This window comes from Leuciscus leuciscus, assembly GCF_965113295.1.
Source record: "Leuciscus leuciscus genome assembly, chromosome: 15".
Classification (NCBI taxonomy): Eukaryota; Metazoa; Chordata; class Actinopteri; order Cypriniformes; family Leuciscidae; genus Leuciscus; species Leuciscus leuciscus.
In genome coordinates this window covers 11589836-11610929 of record NC_138739.1, presented here as the reverse complement: position 1 = coordinate 11610929, position 21094 = coordinate 11589836, and the positions used below count along the sequence as shown (strand labels likewise).

Below are 21094 nucleotides of genomic sequence, written 5' to 3'. Positions count from 1 at the left end.
TCAAGATGATAACATGTGACATTCTATTCGGAGTTGTGCACTGCAAAAAAAAAACCCAGTGATAATTATTGACGCTAAGATATATAGACTATATATATATTTGAATGGGATATATAAATATATTTAAATGGATGAAAGATATAGAATGTTCAAAATGTTGGCTTGCTTATTGAAAAAAAAAATCATGGAAAAACATATTGGAAAAGCTCAATGTAATTTGTTGTTTGGCAATACATAAGGTCACAAATTTACATGATATGATGCATGTGTGGATCAATGATGTTCTTCTGCTGTTTGTTTGCATGTATTCCATTATGAATCCACCAGACACAATCCTATATTTACAATCTTTATGTTCTGGAGGGAAAATAAACTATTTTGCAACACTTTCATGTTGTATAATGTTGCTTGGTTTATACAGTAATACACTGTTCTTTTCCTCTCCAGGTATTCTTGCTGTTGAACCAGACAGAGTGTTTGTGATGGAGGGAGATTCAGTCACTCTAAACACTGGTGTTCAAACAAACCAACAAGAAAAGATTAAATGGTATTTTAATGACAAACTCATTGCACAAATCACTGGAGATCTCAGTAAGATCTGTACAGATGTTCAGTGTAATGAAGGCACTGAGAGATTCAGAGACAGACTGAAGCTGGATCATCAGACTGGATCTCTGACCATCACAAACACCACAACTGAAGACTCTGGAGTTTATAAAGGACAGATCATCAACGGCAGCAGCATTCCGAGGATATTCAGTGTTACAGTCAATGGTGAGTTGTTTAAAAGTGTGTCTTGTGCATTTCAGTCACATCAGACAGAAGCATAGGTATTTGATTACTAATGTGTTTAGGTCAGTGCAGTCAGGAAGGGGTGAGTAATGTACAGTAGCTGCATGAAACCATGCAGTGCAGTGGTTGTACAGTAGGCCTACTGTGTTACCGCATCTGTTTGAACCAGCAACTGCAGTCAGTATGTTATCTGAGTCAAGTCCTCATTAAAGTCCCCTTGAACCGGAAGTTGCAAACGACTTTTCTCCAGTGTTGTGATGTATTTCCAAGTGAAAGGGAATATTGAATAGAGGACGGGGTTTTACTTTAGCGCTCCTCCTCTCCATCTCTGCTCATAGCAGACTAAAGCCTTGTTTATACTCGACGCGTCCGCACAAGCGCGAAGGTGCGCGCGGCAAAAATGACGTCATTGCGGTGTGGGCGGTCGTGCGCGTTGGGTTCGCAAGACCCAATTTCGCCTGGCGGTGTGCGCGACATTTTTTGTAACAACGCGCGCGGCGCCGCATCCGAAGATGAACGACTTCGAGCCGAATCTGGCCGAGCTCGAACTTCTCACCACACCGGCACCCAGTTTGCACGTCTAAATTAGTTGCTTACATTTAACAAAAGAGCATACAATAGCATAAAAAGCGTTTTTAATGAACATAAAGGTCCATGTTTAATAAAAATGTTCACGAAACTTAATGAAATGTTTAGTGAAATTAGAAAATATAAGAAATTGTTAATTTATTTATATTGTATACACATTCTCATATCCATATATTTTGTTTTATTGTCACTAGTAATAATCTCAGGGTTTACTGGGTTTTACACGATTCTTTTTGAAGTGTGGAATTGGTGGCTGTGTACTAAAATAAACATTGTCACGTGTGTATAGCTTCTTCTTCTAACCGCTGATTCCTGATGGTTTAGAGCAGTGGTTCTCAACCTCTCCTGCAGGGACCCCCTGACAGGCCATGTTTCTGTTTTAACCCTGAAATGGCACACCTGATTCAATTAATTAAAGGCTTAATGAGTAGTTGACTAATTGATTAATTGACTAATTCCTACTCTTCCTACTCTAATAACTATTCATTAATTGAATCAGGTGTGCCATTTCAGGGTTAAAACAGAAACATGGCCTGTCAGGGGGTCCCTGCAGGAGAGGTTGAGAACCACTGGTTTAGAGGATAATTACTTGAGTCGCTCCCTATCGTTTCAAAGAATAGTACAACGGCGAGCGCGTCAAGTATAAACGCCTCGTCCGTTTGGGGAGGTGCGCGCGCAGTCTGCGGAGACTCGCGCTGCGGAGCCAGGCTAAAGTATAAACAAGGCTTAACGGTTTGAGGGGAGTGGTTTAGCGTTTTCAACCCAAGCCGTCAAACTGACATCATCAGAGAAGGAACGCCAAGTAACTTTACAGATTTTGATTAAACGATTTAGAGATTTGCAGATTTAGATTACCATGGCAAACATTTTTTATCTGTGTATTAACTTGCACGGATTAATTGTTCACCACAAGACTAGTAATATGCGCTAACAAAGTAAATGGGGTCAATTTTGATTTTGTGTCGACTTTAATCATAATTTAAGTAAAAATCTTCTCTAAGCACTCTATGGGCCCTATTTTAACGATCTGAAACGCAAGTATCAAACACGAAACGCTAGTAACTTTGTGGGCGGATCTCGGGCGCTGTTGCTATTATACCGGCGGGATAAATGACTCTAGCGCGCGACGCAAATCTAAAATGGGTTGGTCTGAAGTAGCTTCATTATTCATATGGGCGTAACGTGAAATAAATCAATCAGAGCGACATCTCACATTCCCTTTAAGAGCAGGCCCGCTTTTTCCATGGCGGCTTGCTATTATAACGGCGGATTTGCCAGGCGCACGCCAGGAGCGGTTCACAGCCGAGGAGACCGACGTTCTCGTCAGGGCCGTAAAAGACAGAGAAGTGACACTGTATGGGGATGGAGAAACCCACCCAAATTAGCTTCGGTTAAACAGGCGTATAATAATAATAATGGGTCTCATTCATGAAACATTCGTAAATATACGAGTAAATATCTGGGCCCGTATTCATAAAGATTCTAAGAATCATCTCAGAAAACTCTTAATTTAGCTTAAAAACTTTTACGTAGGAGTCTTAGCTTAAGAGCGATTCGGGACTGATCTGAGAGCAACTCTGAGTAAGGAAAAGACAAAAACTTTCATCTTAGTGAGGAGGCGGGGTTGACCCCGTTGCTATGTATGACACAATCTTTTGACGACTGTGATTGGTTGGTTGTCCAAGAAGGGGAAAAAAAGTGATTTTAAGTATAGGGTCTATTCTAAGCCTTCACTTTGAAATTACATGCGTAATTTTTCCTATTTGACCGTTCTCACACACACACACTCACACACACACACACACACACACACACACACACACACACACACACACACACACACACACACACACACACACACACACACACACACACACACACACACACACACATTATATATGTGTATATAAATCCTTTTTATTTTGATTTACCATGCTGTTAATTTCCTATAAGGTATTTGCTTGGCTTAGAATGATAAAAATTGTTCCACTCTTTCCAATTACACTGATTGCTGGCATGTCTATTTAAGTGGTGGTTTGAATGTTGGTTTTAATGTTGGTTTTAATGTATCAAACATGGAATTTTCCCAGTTGCCAAATATCTTAATGTAGTGATTACTTTCATTTCTGGCGCTATGGCATTTCTGCGCTGTGTCGGAGATATTAGCGCGTCTCTAATAAGATCTGTCACAAACATGATCCCTGCACGATCTAATCTATAGCATCTTATTAACTCACTGTCATCCACTGTCTGCAACACATTTCTTCTCCCTCTTCTTTCTGCCATTTTCTCCTCTGCTAAAGAAACTCTTAAGCCTCTTAAAAGTCCTTGTCCGTGCTCCTAACAATTTTGACCTTAAGACCTCTTTTAAGGGTTAAGATGCTTTCTGAATTACTTTTTTCTTTACTAGGATTTTTTCTTTAATTTTAAGAGTAAACGGCCACATTTCTAAGAATTTTCTTAGAATTTTGTCACTAGGAGCTACTCTTTGCATTAAGATTCTTTATGAATACGGGCCCTGAGTGATTTGCGCGTAAAGAGACCTTCCCGAAAACTCTTCTCCTGATTCACAAATACTTTGTAAACGTCAGATGTGATAGTGAAATGTGTGTGTGTGTGTGTTAATAATTCCAATCAGTCGTAAATGGGACGCGCGTGCACGCTCATTCTCAATTACTATAAATACCGCCCATTAAATCCGACTGACAACTATATATGTGCATCATATTTTGACACCAAACGAAGGATTTCAACATGTCTTCTCAAAAGCGAATGAAAAAGATAAATTTCTCAGATGCAGAAATTTAAGTTTTATTATCAGAAGTTCATTCAAAACCCCACATTTTATTTTCAAGCGTACATGGCGTATCAGGTCCTAAAAAAAAAGGAAGCTTGGCAGCATATTACAGATGCAGTTAATGGAGTTTCATCTGTTAATCGAACCGTCCCAGAAGTGAAAAGAAAATGGTTCGACATGAAGCTTGACTGCAACACTTGTGACTTGCGTTCCGTTTGCAGATGCTATTTCTGGCTCTCATAATAAAAGTAAAAAGAAAAACTGTATGTAATTACTTTTTCAAAATGCTGTGTAAATATGTACCCGATTAAGGTGAATTAAAATGCAGCCTTATTAATGAGCAAAACGTCCGGATGTTAAACGCACTATTTACGTGTGGCTGGGAGCAGGTGTAGATTTCTTTCGTACCAACTAACATTTGGAAAATGCCAGAACCACTATACACACGATTTACACAAAAATTCGTTCTGCTCGTGTTTCATGAATGAGACCCAATGTGTGTAAGCTAGATTTATGTACGGTGGCCGAGAGAGCTCAATGCGCTGCAACTGAAATTTTCTATTTGCACATGCAAATAGAAAAAACTAAACAAACATGCAAATAAAAAAAAAACACCCACAAATTAAGAAAACATCTTCATCAGTTTCACAACACACATGTGCTCCAAATACTCACAACACAACCAAATACAGAAACGCGCTGCAAAAGTTCACAACACAACCAAGTACAGAAACGCGCTCCAAATAACACAGACCAGAACAGAAATGTTTCCAGGGGAACCAAATAAGTGACGAACCCAGCTGGGACACAAAACCAGCAAAGCAAGCAGGCTGTAAGTGCAGAGACGGCTCTGCAGCTTGATAATATTGGCTCTGCGTGAGTAGTATTTACAACAGTAACGTTAAATACAAGGACTCCACAGAGACTCTAGGGGTCGCTGTTTTACAAAAACGGAAAACTGCATAGTGTGCATTAATTAAAAACAGTATATGGTAGATAATTTCTTCAAAAATAAATATACTGTTAAATTGAAATTGTTGATTAGATGTAAATGTTGTTCAACATGGTTTTTGTTTTTCCATTAGCGAGTTGTTATTTTTATCAGGTAGTTTTGTTCTTGTCAATATGTCAGTTTCTCATAATATCATCTGTTTAAATACATCATACTCAATGATTTGTTTTAGTTCACCAGGAGGAATTCAAACAACAGGATTTGATGGAAAATTTTCTTTATGATGGAAAATTTGGACTAAAACAAGTCCAAAATGTGGATAAACGTTGCTTTTCAGACTGAAAATCAATAGACGATAATTTTTTTATTGCTTTCATGTTCAGTTGTTTTTTGTTGTGGAGTTTATTCTCTTCAGCAAAAAATCCTCCAGTCATCTGTTGGTTTGTGTTTCAGCTGTTTCTGCTGCTGAACGAGATCAAATGAAGAGAAAGTCAGTGATGGAAGGAGAATCTGTCACTTTGTACACTGGAAAAACAAATGATTCAACATGGTATATTAATGACATTCTCATCGCTGAAATGACTGGAGATCAGAGGAAGATCTGTACAGATGTTCAGTGTAAAGAGAGATTCAGAGACAGACTGAAGCTGGATCATCAGACTGGATCTCTGACCATCATGCACATCACAAACACAGACTCTGGAGAATATAAACTACAGATCAACAGCAGCAGATTCAGCATCACTAAGAGCTTCAGTGTTTCTGTCACTGGTGGGTTTCATTTAATCATTCAGTGCATTTTCATTCGAACAGTGAAATACTTAAAATCCACAATGTAAATATCAGCCGGCTTTCATTTAAACAATTCATTCATTCACTCTAAAAAAAATGCTGAGTTCCCTGTTTGGGTCAAATATTTTTGTTCATATTTGACTCAAACATGGGTTGAAACAAGTGTTCGAATTAAACGGTTAAAAATCACATGAAATCCAATCTTTACAAATCCGTTTCAAGCCACATTCATTATGTGGCTTGAAATCCTATTTAAATTGCATTTCTGGAAATCCATCTCAATCTGAACAATATGACCGGATTTTGCATGGTTTGTTATACTTTCTCACAGCACGTAAAACGTAAATGTCAGACGTTGTTATGAAACATGAAACATGGTGAAAGTTGCAGCCGAAACAATGCTGTGTTGTTGCAAAGTATCGAACGATCAGAAAATGACAATATAATGGAGACATATTTTGAAACCGGAGGAGACTAAAAAAAAGCTGCAATGTTACATTACAATTACATGCAGCTTCCGTTTCTGCCGCTGCTTCAGAAGAGGCATAGTCTAGCGTGACGGCACTGTAAAATTTAACAAGGATAACATGGCTATTGCAAACTGTTGCAGTTGTTGTTTTTGACGTATGCCTACCAACGCAACGTCATTGCCAATGACATAGAAACAAATGCAGATATTACGGAAAACGGAAGAGCTGTACGGACACACAGATTAGATCTGAACAGTTGGGATACACAGTGTGGACATCAATAATTTTAGATCAGATTCCAATCGGATACACAAATAAACGTATTTAGACTGACAGTGTGAACGAGGCCGAAAATCAAAATCAGGTAGATTAAAAAAAATATTTCAATGATAAGAAAAACACAATTTCACATTAATACAAAAATTAAATGACAATACACAAGAAACAAACTGAATCAATAAAGATTTACAAAACCAAGACCAAACAAAAATAATTCAAAATAGCTGATACATAATAAAATAATCCTAACTGATTTGAATAAAATTAATGGATAGTCACAAACAAATTTAGCAAGACTAAATACAACACAAAATAAAGTTGTTGTTTTTTTAAACATGTTAACATAAAAGCTGTGTAAACACTATAAATGTGTCCCATCAAGTAATCAAAAGTTCTACACATTTGCAGTCTTTATGCCTACTTGAACAATAGGTGTTTTTGTGCTTTAGTCTGGCCCAACCAGACATTAGTGTGTGGAGTTCATGTAAATAGCCTCTTCCAAAAAGAGTTATGTGGGACACTCTTTTTGTCATGATTCATATATTTAGTCGTCTTTGTTATCGTTGACAAAAAAAGCCTTTATCAATGAACATCTTCATTAGTAATGTCCTTAATTAAATTAACGTGGTTATTGAGTAGGTTACTAGATTTAAAATTATTTGTTTCGTTCAGAATGGGTTGCTAGCTCTAATCAAGAGTTAATTTTTCTAATTAGATGGCTAATTACAACTGTCTGATAGTGAGCTATATAGCATTGTGCAAGATATGACTTGCAGATCCAGATTATAATAACCTAGTGACTGTTGTGTTTTAAGATAAACGCTTATTCAGTATCAGTAAAATAGGTATACACTATCAAAATAAAGAGAATTTATATCTTACCATCATCATGACATGAAAATGAGGAACCACTCTGCCAGTTTCACACAGCAACATTGCGGTCTGTAAATTCCCTCAGAAAACAGCTTGTGACGCACTTGTGTGTTTTTCAGACGCAAATCTAATTTGGAGGAGCTTCTTATGAAATAGAGTGGCATTTGATTAAAAAAAAAAAAAAATTTGTTATAAATTACATCATATGTAATTTCTAGGTTTCTAGTGTTAATGAAAAACCAGGGGACCATGGGTCATTTTTTGGGGGGGCCTTATGGGGGGTACAGGACCCCTCCCAGTCCACTGGTTGAAGCAACTCAGCATTTTTTAGAGTGTTCATCCATTTATTTATTCATTTTTGACCCTGGACCACAAAACCAGTCTTATGGGTATTTTTTTATTTTTTTTATTGAGATTTATACATCATCTGAAAGCTGAATACATAATATTTCCACTGATGTATGGTTTGTTAGGATAGGACAATATTTGGCCGGGATACAACTATTTGAAAATCTGCAATCTGAGGGTACAGAAATATTGAGAAAATCGCCTTTAAAGTTCTCCATTTCTATTGGCGATAGTGCTGCAACCATTCACAAAAATAAATGTTGTATATATTTAAGGTGGGAAATTTACAAAATATCTTCATGGAACATGATCTTTACTTAATATCCTAATGATTTTTGGCATAAAAGAAAAATCTATAATTTTGACCCATACAATGTTTTGTTGGCTATTGCCACAAATATTTTTAAATTTTAAATATTTTTTTAAATTTGTGTGTGGGATAGTAACAAGCAACTTGCTTGTTGATCTTTAAGACCTATATGTTTGGTGATAAGCTCAGACACACAAGCAGGAGCCATTCCATGCACTGCTTTAAAAACATCCTGCAGGACCTTATATTTGATCCTGAGTGAGGTCAAAACAGGAGAGATGGCTGGTCTGGCTGCCACATTCTGAACTAGCTGCAAGCATGAAATAATGGCAATATTTTTCTGCTTTGTGTAAGATCAGCTATCATTAAAGGGATAGTTCAACCAAAAATGAAAATGATCCCATAATTTACTTAGCCTGGTAATACCAGGCTCTGCTATTTCACTTTGCTTCGTATACAGAGTCTGGAAGGGCATAATAGAGAAGTGTTTTCTCTCTCGCGGGGGGGCGCTTGTCTGAAGTTTAAAATCATTGGTTACCCGTAAGCCAATCACATAACGTTTGGTTATGGCGTGTGTTATGCGCATGCTCAGCCGCATCTAACTTCCACTGTAAACGCATGTATGATGCAAAAACTAAACCATCGAGCGAAATACTGGAGTGAACATGGCTGTGAACGACTTTTGGAGATTATGTGAAGTAAATCTACGCATCCACGGTACAATCAGCGTCTACGTCACGGCTCTCAGCCCGCCCTCTGTTCGTTGATTGGCCCGGCTGTTTTCAGGCCGGTGGAAAACTGAAAGATAGGCTGCTATCTCAGACTGACTACAGAAGCGAAAGGAAATTGGCGGAAGTAGGAAGTCTGACGTAGTCAGGCTATAATTTACTCACCCTGAAGTAATCCTAGGTGTAAATAACATTCTTCTTTCAGACAAATACAATCGGCAGTAAATGGCTGTTTTGAAGTCCATAAAAGTGCATCTATCCATCATAAACAAACAAACAAATAAAGTTTTAAATGTTAATATTTTTCTTACACAAACTCATTGTTTAGCTTCAGAAGGCCTTTATTAACCCCCCGGAGTCGTGTGGAGCACTTTTATCAAGGATATATGAATTTTTATGGACTTCAAAACAGAAACGGCCATTTACTGCCAAACTAAAGCTTGGAAGAGCTTGGACATTTTTTTAATATTACTATGATATTATATGTCTGAAAGAAGAATGTCATATACACTGTACAGCAACTTTAGGATGAATTGAGGGTGAGTAAATCATTTCTTGGTAAACTATCCCTTTAAGTAAATGTGAAGTAAAGTTGGAAGTCGTAAGTCCAAAGAGAGTGGCTATAGGGCTGATAAAACATACAAACAAAAACCGATACAATAAAACATACAACACAGAGCGATGCCCAGCCAACATTATACACTGCGCCATGTTACTAGTGCTGGGCGGTAAACCGGTTCAAACCGAAAACCGGTTTATATTTTCGTTACGATATTGATTTTTAATAAACCGCCATACCGGTGTATTTAATTATACAACGTTCGGAACGAACGTTACGCTGCGCCGCGCGACACTGTTTCAGACGGACCCTTTACAATGTTGCACTTCTAAGCAGCGACGAGTGAGGGTAAACAAACAGCAGTGCTCTGTTACGTTACAGGGACGATGGATGCTGAAGAATTAGTAGAACACGACACAGAAGAACTTGTGTCAAAAAGAGGAGCCGGGTCTGTTGTTTGGAGGTTTTTTGGTTTCCAAAAATCCGACGTCGACCAAACTGCTGCTAAAATTCTCGCCAAAGGCGGCAACACGAGCAATTTGAATTTGCGCCAGCACCTTAGCCGCAAACACGTCTTGGAATATCAAGAACACTTTATATTTATTTTATATGTTTGTTCTGGTTTCGAAGCAATACTTTTGAAGGAATAACTAATGCAAGTTGCATAATTTTGTTTTACTACTTTTTTTTTTATAGACCTCAAAAGCAATGCAAGACAAGTTTTCTTTTTATATTTACTTGAATGCACGTAATGTTCCTGGGCTTGTACTTGAACTAGCAAAAGTATTCCAAGTTGTTCTAATTGTGTTGTTCAAAATAAAATATAAAAATAAAAGTTCTGTATTTTGACTGCAATTGTCTTTGCATTCTGATTCCTCACTTCATTAGAATCATGAATGGCTCTTATTTGTAAACAACAGCATAATTTTCTGGGGCCATGCAAATCTGTATTACTAGTGTGGAATTATTCTACAATATTCACTAATGACAATAAAATAGACCATCCTAAGTCAATTTACTGCAGTAATTCCTCTCTCAACCAGTAGAAAATGCATTGAACACCTGACTATGCAAAAAAAAAACGTCATAAACCGCAAACCGGCATAATTTTGAAAAAAACCGTGATATCAATTTTTGGTCAAACCGCCCAGCACTACATGTTACCCATTCTTGAAACAATGCTGGTTCATGTTGATCTCACAGTACTGTGATGCTGTTTCAGCTGCTGCTGCTCAAAAACCTTCCAGATGGCAACATTTATCAATTAAATCAATTACATATGGCTTTATACTTTAAGTAGAAAAGTGTAAATATTAATCACAATTATTGGTGGAGTGGTTAATCAGCTGTTCTCCAGTAATAATGACTGTCTCTCTTCATCTGTTCCAGATTCAGGTTCATCTTCAGCTGCTGCATCAGGAGCTGCTGCTGTTGGTGGTGGTGTTGGTGGTGTTGTTGGTGTTCTGGTGGTTGTGGCTGCAGTTGCTGCTGTGATTTTCTATTGCCGCAGGAGATCTACACCAACAATACAAATTGGCAAGTATTTCATCTAGTTGATGGTACAGAATGTAAATAAGAGATTTATTGTACAAACAGAATCTTTAAAACTTTGTAAAAATAAGTATTTTTGTCGTTATTGTTCAAATAGGAAACGGAACACCATGCAGTGGTCATGATCAGGTGAGATACTGAAGCTGTGTGCAAAGACCTGTGAATTGTCAATAATGTGTCTGTTTGATCTTTATGTTTGAAAGTATGTGTGGTTTCATTCAGAAATCATCACAGAAACACCAATAATAATTTACATATTTAATGGGATAGTTCACCCCAAAATGAAAATTCTGACATAATTTACTCGCCCTCATGTTGTTCCAAATCTGTTTGAGTTTCTGGCTACCGTTAACTGTTTAGTCAACATTCTTCAAAATATCATCATTTGTGACCAAAGAAACTCATACAGGTTTGGAACAACATAAGGCTGAGTAAATGATGAAACGTTTTTCATTTTTGGGTGAACTATCACTTTAAGAGAGTTCTGAATCATTAATCCTGAACATTTGTTTTACCTTCTGTGTATCTGCTTGTTCCTCATTAATCAGAACGACACCCCTTTGTTGGCTGTTGCTAATGGGACGTCCCCTCATCTGGCTGATGCTCCATTGTTGGCTGCTGCTAGTGGGACCTCAACTCATCCGGCTGATGCTCCATTGTTGGCTGCTGCTAGTGGGACCTCAACTCATCCGGCTGATGCTCCATTGTTGGCTTCTGCTAGTGGGACCTCAACTCATCCGGCTGATGCTCCATTGTTGGCTGCTGCTAGTGGGACCTCAACTCATCCGGCTGATGCTCCATTGTTGGCTGCTGCTAGTGGGACCTCAACTCATCCGGCTGATGCTCCATTGTTGGCTGCTGCTAGTGGGACCTCAACTCATCTGGCTGATGCTCCATTGTTGGCTGCTGCTAGTGGGACCTCAACTCATCCGGCTGATGCTCCATTGTTGGCTGCTGCTAGTGGGACCTCAACTCATCCGGCTGATGCTCCATTGTTGGCTTCTGCTAGTGGGACCTCAACTCATCCGGCTGATGCTCCATTGTTGGCTGCTGCTAATGGGACATCCCCTCATCCGGCTGATGCTCCATTGTTGGCTGCTGCTCATGGGACATCCCCTCATCCGGCTGATGCTCCATTGTTGGCTGCTGCTCATGGGACGTCCCCTCATCCGGCTGATACTCCATTGTTGGCTGCTGCTCATGGGACGTCCCCTCATCCGGCTGACGCTCCCATCAATGACTAATGCTAATGGGACGTCCCCTCATCCGGCTGACGCTCCCATCAATGACTAATGAGACATCATTAAGTGTCACTGAAAGGGAACATGACAGACTTTCGCACTGGGTAGTTCTAGGAACTAGCCACCAGAGTGGTTCCCCGAGAACTAATCCTGGTTCCTGGTTGCATTCGCACCGCCAGTAGGAACTCTGAAGTGACGTAAGCCGCACTTGTCTTTGTGACTTTTATTTTTTCGTTGTGACAGTGCTGAGAACCCCAGAACCTGGGCTATAATCTGTTTACACAGGTTTTTTAAAAAGGGCAGGTGCTAGTGTTTCGCGTGCGTTCGGCCAATCAGTGTACACTAATGTCACAGATAGATCCTATAGTGCTGGTTTAGACCCTAAGTTGGAGCTAAATTAGTTTCTAGAACTAAAATCATTCCAAGTTCCTGCTGTACAAACATGCCAAAAAACAGGTACTTCCGCCAATAGTTCTAGGAACTATGAAAAGGTTCCTCTAGTGCGATAGCCCCTATGGAGAATAGGGATGTGCCTGAAGTTTAATACCATTTTTGGAAAGTGAATGATGCTTTCTACCGAACCCCAGTAGAGACAAGATAAATGTAAAAAAATATGAGATGAGAGGAAAACATTATGCTTATGCATTCTCTCGCAATTGTATAGGTGGGTAATTACATATAATTTGTAAGCATCAGGAAGCCACTATCAATATGCGGGGTATTAAATCACGGTAACACTTTAGAATACTGTTTCTTACTTACTGCATAACTAATAGCGCTTTTATATAGCGCTTTCATATGTTCTACTGTACACCCAAAGCGCTTTACAATCATCTCCTCAACCACCACCACCACTTAGATGATGCAAAAGCAGACATAGTACAAAGGCGCCAGTGCGCACACACACACACACACACCAGCTATAGGTGGAGAGGCGAGAGAGTGATAGAGCCAGTTCAATGGATGGGGATTATTAGGAGGCCATGATTGCCAAGGGCCATTGAATAAATTCATGTATTTGGCCACATTCCCTCCAATGGCATTCTATGCTTAGGAAAACATACACACACAGTACTGTATATAAAATATAAAAACTAATTTGAGGTTAGTTATGACAAGGCACTTTAGTGGGGTTCATTTCTGAAGTTGAATTCTTACAGAACACACTCACAAAACCGCACAGGCAAAAACCTCTTTAAAATGTATATGTATTTGTTAAAATTGTATTTTCATAATGCTACTACTATTAATAACATTAGTAAATAAGGGCCACATCTCAATGTAGTTTTGTAAGACAATGTAGTTACCACTTAGTTATTTTTCTTGAACCTTAATTAGTAGATAATTAATAGTAGTTCTTCAGGATGTATGACACAATTCATTAGTTATAGATTAACTAACTGATACTTAACACAATCATAAAATTATATTACATACTGATCAGTTAATACATCTTCCATAGCAATTAACAGTAGTGACTTAAGTGCTAATAAAGAATTACATAGTTCTTTAGTTATTCCTTATTAGTTATGCAGTAAGAAAGAAACAGTATTCTAAAGTGTTACCGAAGTCACGTTTGAATGTGCGTTTGCTTTCTGCACATTTTTACAAGATTAGATATGTTAATGACACTCAGGATCCCAAATACATCACAGCATTCTGTCAGTCATCTCTCCTTACTATTTTCGCGTAATAAAGTGAAATCTGGTGTACTGTAATTTAACCGAAAAGCACAGCAAGCCTAAACATGTCACTTTTTTGCCATTTTCTGTGCTTTTCTGAATTCAGAATTAGTCTTCGGGCACATCCCTAATGAAGAAAAAAGGGGGAGTGGAAGAAGACCCGCTATAAATCGCATTGCTCAAATGGGAAATAGTGTCACAATAACAAAATATTTGGAGTCGGTACTAATACCAGTGAAGTTTCTAGTCCAAAGTAAATCACAATGCCAGTAATGAAACCAAGAGTGCTTAGCTTTAGGATTTCCAGTGTGTAACTGGAGAGGCTGCTAAAGGATCCAGACAGGAACAGCTCAGGATATCTCTCTTTCTTGCCAGTATTGCTGTTCCTTCAATCATTAGTAGCATTTACACTGCGAGACCCAGAGTAGGCATGTTTATATGCACTCAATTTGGTCAAACTGAATGTATTCAGTATTTTCAGATTCTGGAAGTTCTGTTTGTGTAAGCTCTAAACCTTGCAGTCCAATATTTTTTAAAAGCACTATATATTTTTTTATATATATATATATATATATATATATATATATATATATATATATATTCTCTTGTGTGAAATCATAGAAACGCTAGATTTTTTATTTATTTTGCTATTGGTCCAAAAGGGAACACAAAACTTATATTTGTTGTAGTTTCCGAGTTGACAATTTCGGAGTACCCTGGAAATGTGGAAAGGGTCCATTACATGAATTCAGAACAAAACTTCAGAACATTTGCAGTTCCCTGTCGCCTCGTTTAGAACTGGAGAAAGTCGCCATGATAATGTAACCAGAGCTTGCACAAGTACAATTGCCATTTTTGCCTTGACAGCATATACCTGAAAAGAAAGCTAGCACACAGTTCTGTGCAGAAGTCTTAGGCATGTTAGTATTTTCACACTAACAAAAAAAAAAAATGGTTATAAAACAAAGGTTCAAATAAAGCAAAGTTTGATCCATGAAACATCAGGATTGTGTCCTTGATCAAACTCAATCTCAGGAACTGAACCTGTAAAAACTGCACTGACAGACTTGATTTGTGAATTGTAGCAGCTACAAAATGACAAATATGTAATTTAGTAATTTATTGTAAGATTTATTACATAATTGACTGGCTGCTGCACGAGCGTTTCAATGGTGTTAAGCATCTGAATGGTGTTTTAAGAACATTCAATTTTTTTACTTGTAAAATAAATATATATATATATATTTTTTTTTTATTTTTTTTTTTTTTTTTTTGCCAAGTTTTGTATTTTCATGTGAGGAGTAACACTGTATAGTTCCTGCTTAAAAGATCAATAGGATTTGGAAATATCATGGTGCCTATATTTGTAATGAGAGTTTTATATTAGAAAAACTGTATAATAACAATAAACAATAAAAACAAAAACAATAACTGTGTGCCTTGAGCAGAATATCTTCGAACTTTTTCTTAAATGAAACGCATCAGCCAAGGAAAAAGTGTATTGAACTTGAGCCTGTATGCTATTTTCTTAAAATGGAAATTAACTTTTTTTTTGTCATGATTTTAGTTTAATCAGAAATAACTGAATAACTGTGTTTATGTACATTCCACACTCTAAACTTTTAACCTTTACTTAAACTAATTAGCTGTTCAACTCATGAATTATATTAGATGTTTATATTACATGTAACAGTTAAATGCTAGAATGAGTTGGTAAGTCTAGTAAGAGCTCATGGCTATTTCACACGCTCCTGCCCACACGGTCACGGTACGAACATACTATTAAAACGTATTTTTTGACAAATACTTTGCATTACAAATCTTTACATTAACTGGCTTTTTATTAATGCAATACAGTGAACGATAGCCATGTTCTGTTTCACAGTGTGTTACATTATTGTCAGTTCAGTGTTAGTGATTAATTTACAGCAAAACAAAAGACATTATTTTTGTCTTACATTTCATAATAAACTCAGATAAGCGCAGTACAGACTACAGACCCTCAGTTTATTTTCGTGAATTGGAATATGTACAAAGGATTGTCGGTGATTGAAGGCCGTGAAGGATACAGATACATCCTTCAAAAGAGGCCTATGAAGGACACGAAACGAAGGCTGCCTTTCAAGGATCCTTCAGACGGCCTGCAGCAACGTTTGATGACGAGGCAGTCGAGATGCAGCCTTATGTTTGAGAAACACCCACAGAGACCCAGCTAGCAATTTTGCTTTTAAAAGACATCTAATAGCCGTCCAAACACAGCCGTCTAGGCTAAAACCAGGCAAAATTTGAGCTGTCAGTGAAAATGTAATGGACGTCTAAACCATAGCCCAAGAATAGACTAGTCATCAATTATATAACAAAGAAATGAAACGAGTGAAGAAATTAAACTAATTTGCTTAAATGATGGGATATCATACATCTTGCAAGTTATTTTGGCAAAAACGACATGTAACCAAATTCAAGGTTTATTTTGGCTAGAAGTGGGTTACTCATAGCCGGATTATATCGGGTCTATTGTTAACCTGGACGGTGAAATGTCAATGCAATCATTTTATTTACTGGTTTGATTATTGAAGCCATGTGATTCCAGAGCACAACTGTACAGCACAAACGGTTTGCTAATAAATCCTGCATTAGCCGTGTTTTTCCAGTGTTGAGAAACAGGAAATATAATGTCCTCCCCGGTGACCAACATTTGAACTGCCTTGATCCTCTCTCAACATATTGAATTCACAATGAGCTAATGTATTGCTCACACTCTGGGTATCATTTAGTATGAGAATGGTGTGATGCCACTGTGATCATCGCATGATCTCACGTGTTGACTGGGTAAGAACACATTTACACATAGTTAACCAAATCAAAATGTATTTTCATAATGAATGAGAGTTACATAACAGCTTCAAATCTGTTAATAGTCTACTGCAAAAGTCAATTAAATACACAAGAAGTCTATGCAATGAACATGTTTTAATTATATTTATCAGATAGTACACAATGTTTGTTTGATATGTATATGTTTTGTTATGTTACATTTTAAAGTAAATTACAATATATATGTTATACGACCCCCGTCGTTGCCTTTCTTTGATGATAGGGAGTTCCAAATGAGTGATTATAGTCAGTGAAGTCCACTTCAACAGATATCCTGTGCTCAGGGAGTAGGGAGCAGTGAACACTGCTTAGGTACCCTGTCAGTCAAAAAACATACCTTATAACTGCATTAGCAACCATATCCGAGGGAACATATTTTATCAGGGGAGCTGGGGCCGGGGCTTGATATTGCGTGGTGGTGCCGTGTTGGGGGATTTTAAAGGTAGGGTAGGCAATTTCGGAGCGGCTAGCAATAATATATGTAAATAATATATCTGTCACTCCCACTGGAGCCTCATCAATAGGTAAACTGCTGTTCCGGAGCAGGTTATATTCAGAAATTAAGTTACTATTGCTATACTGACATACCCTGAAAGTTACATAAGTTTTTGAAACAGAAAGTGGAGGTTATCCACTTATACTCTGAGTAAAATTACCTGGGTATGTTGCATAACCTGCTTTCTGGAATGCCCTTGTTAAAAAAAAAAAGGTAGGGCAAAAAGATGGGAATTTTACCTGGGCACAACAGTTACAGACACAACTAGACCTAAACGGCTTTCAGTTTGCTCTTATACAGAAGAACGCAGTTTTAATTGTGTATTTACACAAACAAAAGCTTCTATTTCCACAGAATCAGCATTCTGTGACTCTATGGTAAAATGAGGGTCTTTATTTTGCTCTCAGTGTGTGCATTCGTGGCTGGTAAGTGCATTTATTTGTTACAATGTCTTTTCCAGCTAATGATAATGAAACAAAAAGCATGCAGTTGGAATGTGACGCAGTTTGAATTTGAATGTTTTAGTGATTTTTAGTTATTGCTGTTGTAAGTTTCTGAGGGTTTAGGATGAAATTGTTAAAGTTTTATAGGCTATATGTTTGTGATGTTGATGTGAAATTTATCCCAACCATTCATCATGAATCTTTATTAATATTTCAGAGGAACAGTCAAAATAATTTGAAGCAGCATATTTGGGGGATATTATTGGATCAGGGAAGGGAAAGCAGATTGTTTTCAATAAAATATCTTCTAATCATCTGTTGGTTTGTGTTTCAGGTGTTTTTTGCTGCTGAACAAGATGAAATAAAGACAATATCAGTCAAGGAGGGAAAATCTGTCACTTTAGATCCTGGTGTAATAAACAACCCAAATGATGTGATGACGTGGTATTATAATGACATTCTCATCGCTGAAATCACAGATCAGTGTAAGATCTGTACAGATGATCAGTGTACAGAGAGATTCAGTGACAGACTGAAGGTGAATCATTACACTGGATCTCTGATCATCACAGACATCAAAATCACAGATGCTGGACTCTATAAACTGGAGATAAACAGCGGCATCATAAAGAGATTCAATGTCACTCGTGAGTATTATTTAGTCAATCAAATAATATTGAGTGTACTGTCCCCCAGCCAGCGTATAACCTTCCTGGGAACAGTTCTCGACTCTGTTCAGAGGACAAAGGAAGGTCTAAACTAATTTGTTCTAATACTGGATAAAAACTAATGTCATAGCAGAGGGGTTGAAACTTATGGCAAGGACATTTTTCACCTCACTTTACTGTTATATAATTTTGTTTGGCTTAAATTTCACTCTTCAATTCTTCTTCAGGGGTATCTGCTTCTGAAAGAGTCTTCGTGTCAGTGATGGGGGAGATTCAGTCACTCTACACACTGGTGTTCAAACAAACCAACAAGAGAAGATTATATGGTATTATAATGACATTCGCATCGCTCAAATCAATAGAGATCAGAGTAAGATCTGTACAGATGTTCAGTGTAATGAAGATACTGGGAGATTCAGAGACAGACTGAAGCTGGATCATCAGACTGGATCTCTGACCATCACAAACACCAGAATCCCATACTTTGCAGTTTTTAAGCTCGAGATCATCAGCGGTGACAACACTGACAGTGTTCTTTATGGTTTTTTTTACACTGGTGAGTTATTGAGTGAAAATCAGGTTATGTTTAACTCATATAATTGTAACATTCAGACATTTACAAGTACATTTACAGCTTGCATAATTTTTTAACACATGAAAATATTCAGTATTATTCAAAATGTAATAAAAAATTTATTAAGCTGGATCATCAGACTGGATCTCTGAACATCACAAACACCAGAAACACAGACTCTGGAGAATATAAACTACAGATCAGCAACAGCAGATTCAGCATCAGTAGGAGATACAGTGTTTCTGTCACTGGTGAGTGACATTTAATAATACAAATAATTTTTATTTAATTTTTTTATTATATATATATATATATATATATATATATATATATATATATATATATATATATATATATATATAGCAATCAAATGTTTACTAATGTTATTAACATAAAAATGCATTAAGTCAATTTTGATTGATTTTTCCTGTTGCGTTCTCTGTGTTCTGATGCTGTTTTAGCTGCTGTTGCTTAAAAACCCACCAGATGGAGCTATTAAACATACAATATCATACAACTGATGACAAAGTAGAAAAATCAAAGAGACCAGTAATATCAGTTGCTCTTTATAGAAATAATGACTCTCTGTCTTTAGCTGTTCTAGATCCAGGTGTGTCTCCAGCTGCTGTAGCAGGAATAGTAATTGGTGTTTTCTTTGCGGCTGCTTGTGTGACTGCCTGTTGCGGAAGGAGCTAGAAAGGTAAATATTAGAAATAGACAATTTAACTAGATGGAAATTTAAGATTTATTGTGAAGACATTTTTTACAAAAAAAAAAAGAATATATATATATATATATATATATATATTTCTAATTCACCAAATAAATTATGTGTTTAATTGAATATTTTATAATTATAGGCTATAAGAACAGTACATTCTCCCCCAAAATGCGTATGACTGTAAATATTGTTATTGTGTATTTTTAAATCCATATATAGCCTCTTTTTGTCTTTAAAATTATTTCATTGATCCTTCTAATTCACCAAATAAATGATGTGTTTAATTGAGTATGTTGTTATTGTTCAAACAGACATCAGGATGCAGCGCAATGATCAGTACTATGTGGCCTAAATCTGTCTCTAAAATCTGTAAGTACCATTTAAGTTTCATGTGTGTGTGGTTTCATTTCCGATATCATTACATAGAAAAGTGCACTGCCCTTATATGTTTTAAGTTTAAAATGAAGAACAGTGACATTGATACAGTTCATAATAACAATCTAGACACACAGGTTACAGCTCAGTCTGATATCATTATGAATTATTATGAATTTTCTAATCGTCGGCACTTGTCAAGGAAAACTATACTAAGTATGTAAGTTTAATAAGTTTTACTCACAGATGGAGCAGAGAGAATGCTACCTTGGTATCCATTTTCAGGCCTCCCCATTTAGGTCTCTCCAGACCTGGAAAGCTTTTCTAATATTAAAGCGGGTCCTAAAGCTCTTGCCTCACCATAACATTTTTTTTTTTTTTTTTTAGCTTTTCTCTTTTGTAATGTCACTCAGCCATCTCTCTTTCTACAGTCTTTCTTGAAATCTTCCTCTTGCTCATTCTCTCTCCTCCCCCATCATGAGTGGGCACACCCCCAACTGCTGATTGGCTCACGCTCTCTCTCTCCTCCATCATGACACACCCCCAACTGCTGATTGGCTCACTCTTCTCCATCATGAGTGGACACGCCCCCAACTGCTGAGTGGCTCACTCTCCTCCATCATGAGTGGACACACCCTCAACTGCTGATTGGCTCACTCTCCTCTCTGCCATTTTTATATGTAGTTTATGCTGTAGTTTATATATAAAACTAAAACTAATTGTATTGTACATTTTATTACTAAATGTATATGCAGTAAGGTCCAAGATTTTGAAATGACCATTTTGTAGAATAGTACTTTATGATGGTCCTGAGAAATATGATGAATTGTTTTTGTAATCATATACATCGTATCCACCTTATTTTGTAAAATGTATGTAAACTGTAATAGGATAAACGGTTTTTGGATGTTCGGGGGTTAATTTTGATGCCGATGTACTTTGTACCTGCTGACCTGCAAGGTGAACGTGATTTCACCAAGT

The 21094-nt window shown here is 37.3% G+C and overlaps 1 protein-coding gene and 1 long non-coding RNA gene across 2 annotated transcripts in view; one reads left to right on the top strand and one right to left on the bottom strand.

The window, feature by feature from the left end:
• Window positions 1-15192, top strand: part of LOC309476004 (uncharacterized protein) — a 51557-nt gene extending 36365 nt beyond the window's left edge. Inside the window, exons 6-9 of the mRNA XM_082139078.1 lie at window positions 10878-11024; window positions 11137-11168; window positions 11588-11663; window positions 12096-15192. Coding sequence (XP_081995204.1) covers window positions 10878-11024; window positions 11137-11168; window positions 11588-11663; window positions 12096-12283 — 443 coding nt within the window. The 3' untranslated portion in view covers window positions 12284-15192. The remainder of the gene's footprint in view (window positions 1-10877; window positions 11025-11136; window positions 11169-11587; window positions 11664-12095) is intronic.
• A 4163-nt stretch (window positions 15193-19355) lies between these two features.
• On the bottom strand, window positions 19356-20545 carry LOC309476534. The gene is made up of 2 exons (XR_014198245.1): window positions 20048-20545; window positions 19356-19709 (listed from the first exon to the last, which is right to left on the bottom strand). It is a non-coding gene; the product is annotated as an uncharacterized lncRNA (long non-coding RNA).
• Window positions 20546-21094: the final 549 nt, after the last annotated feature.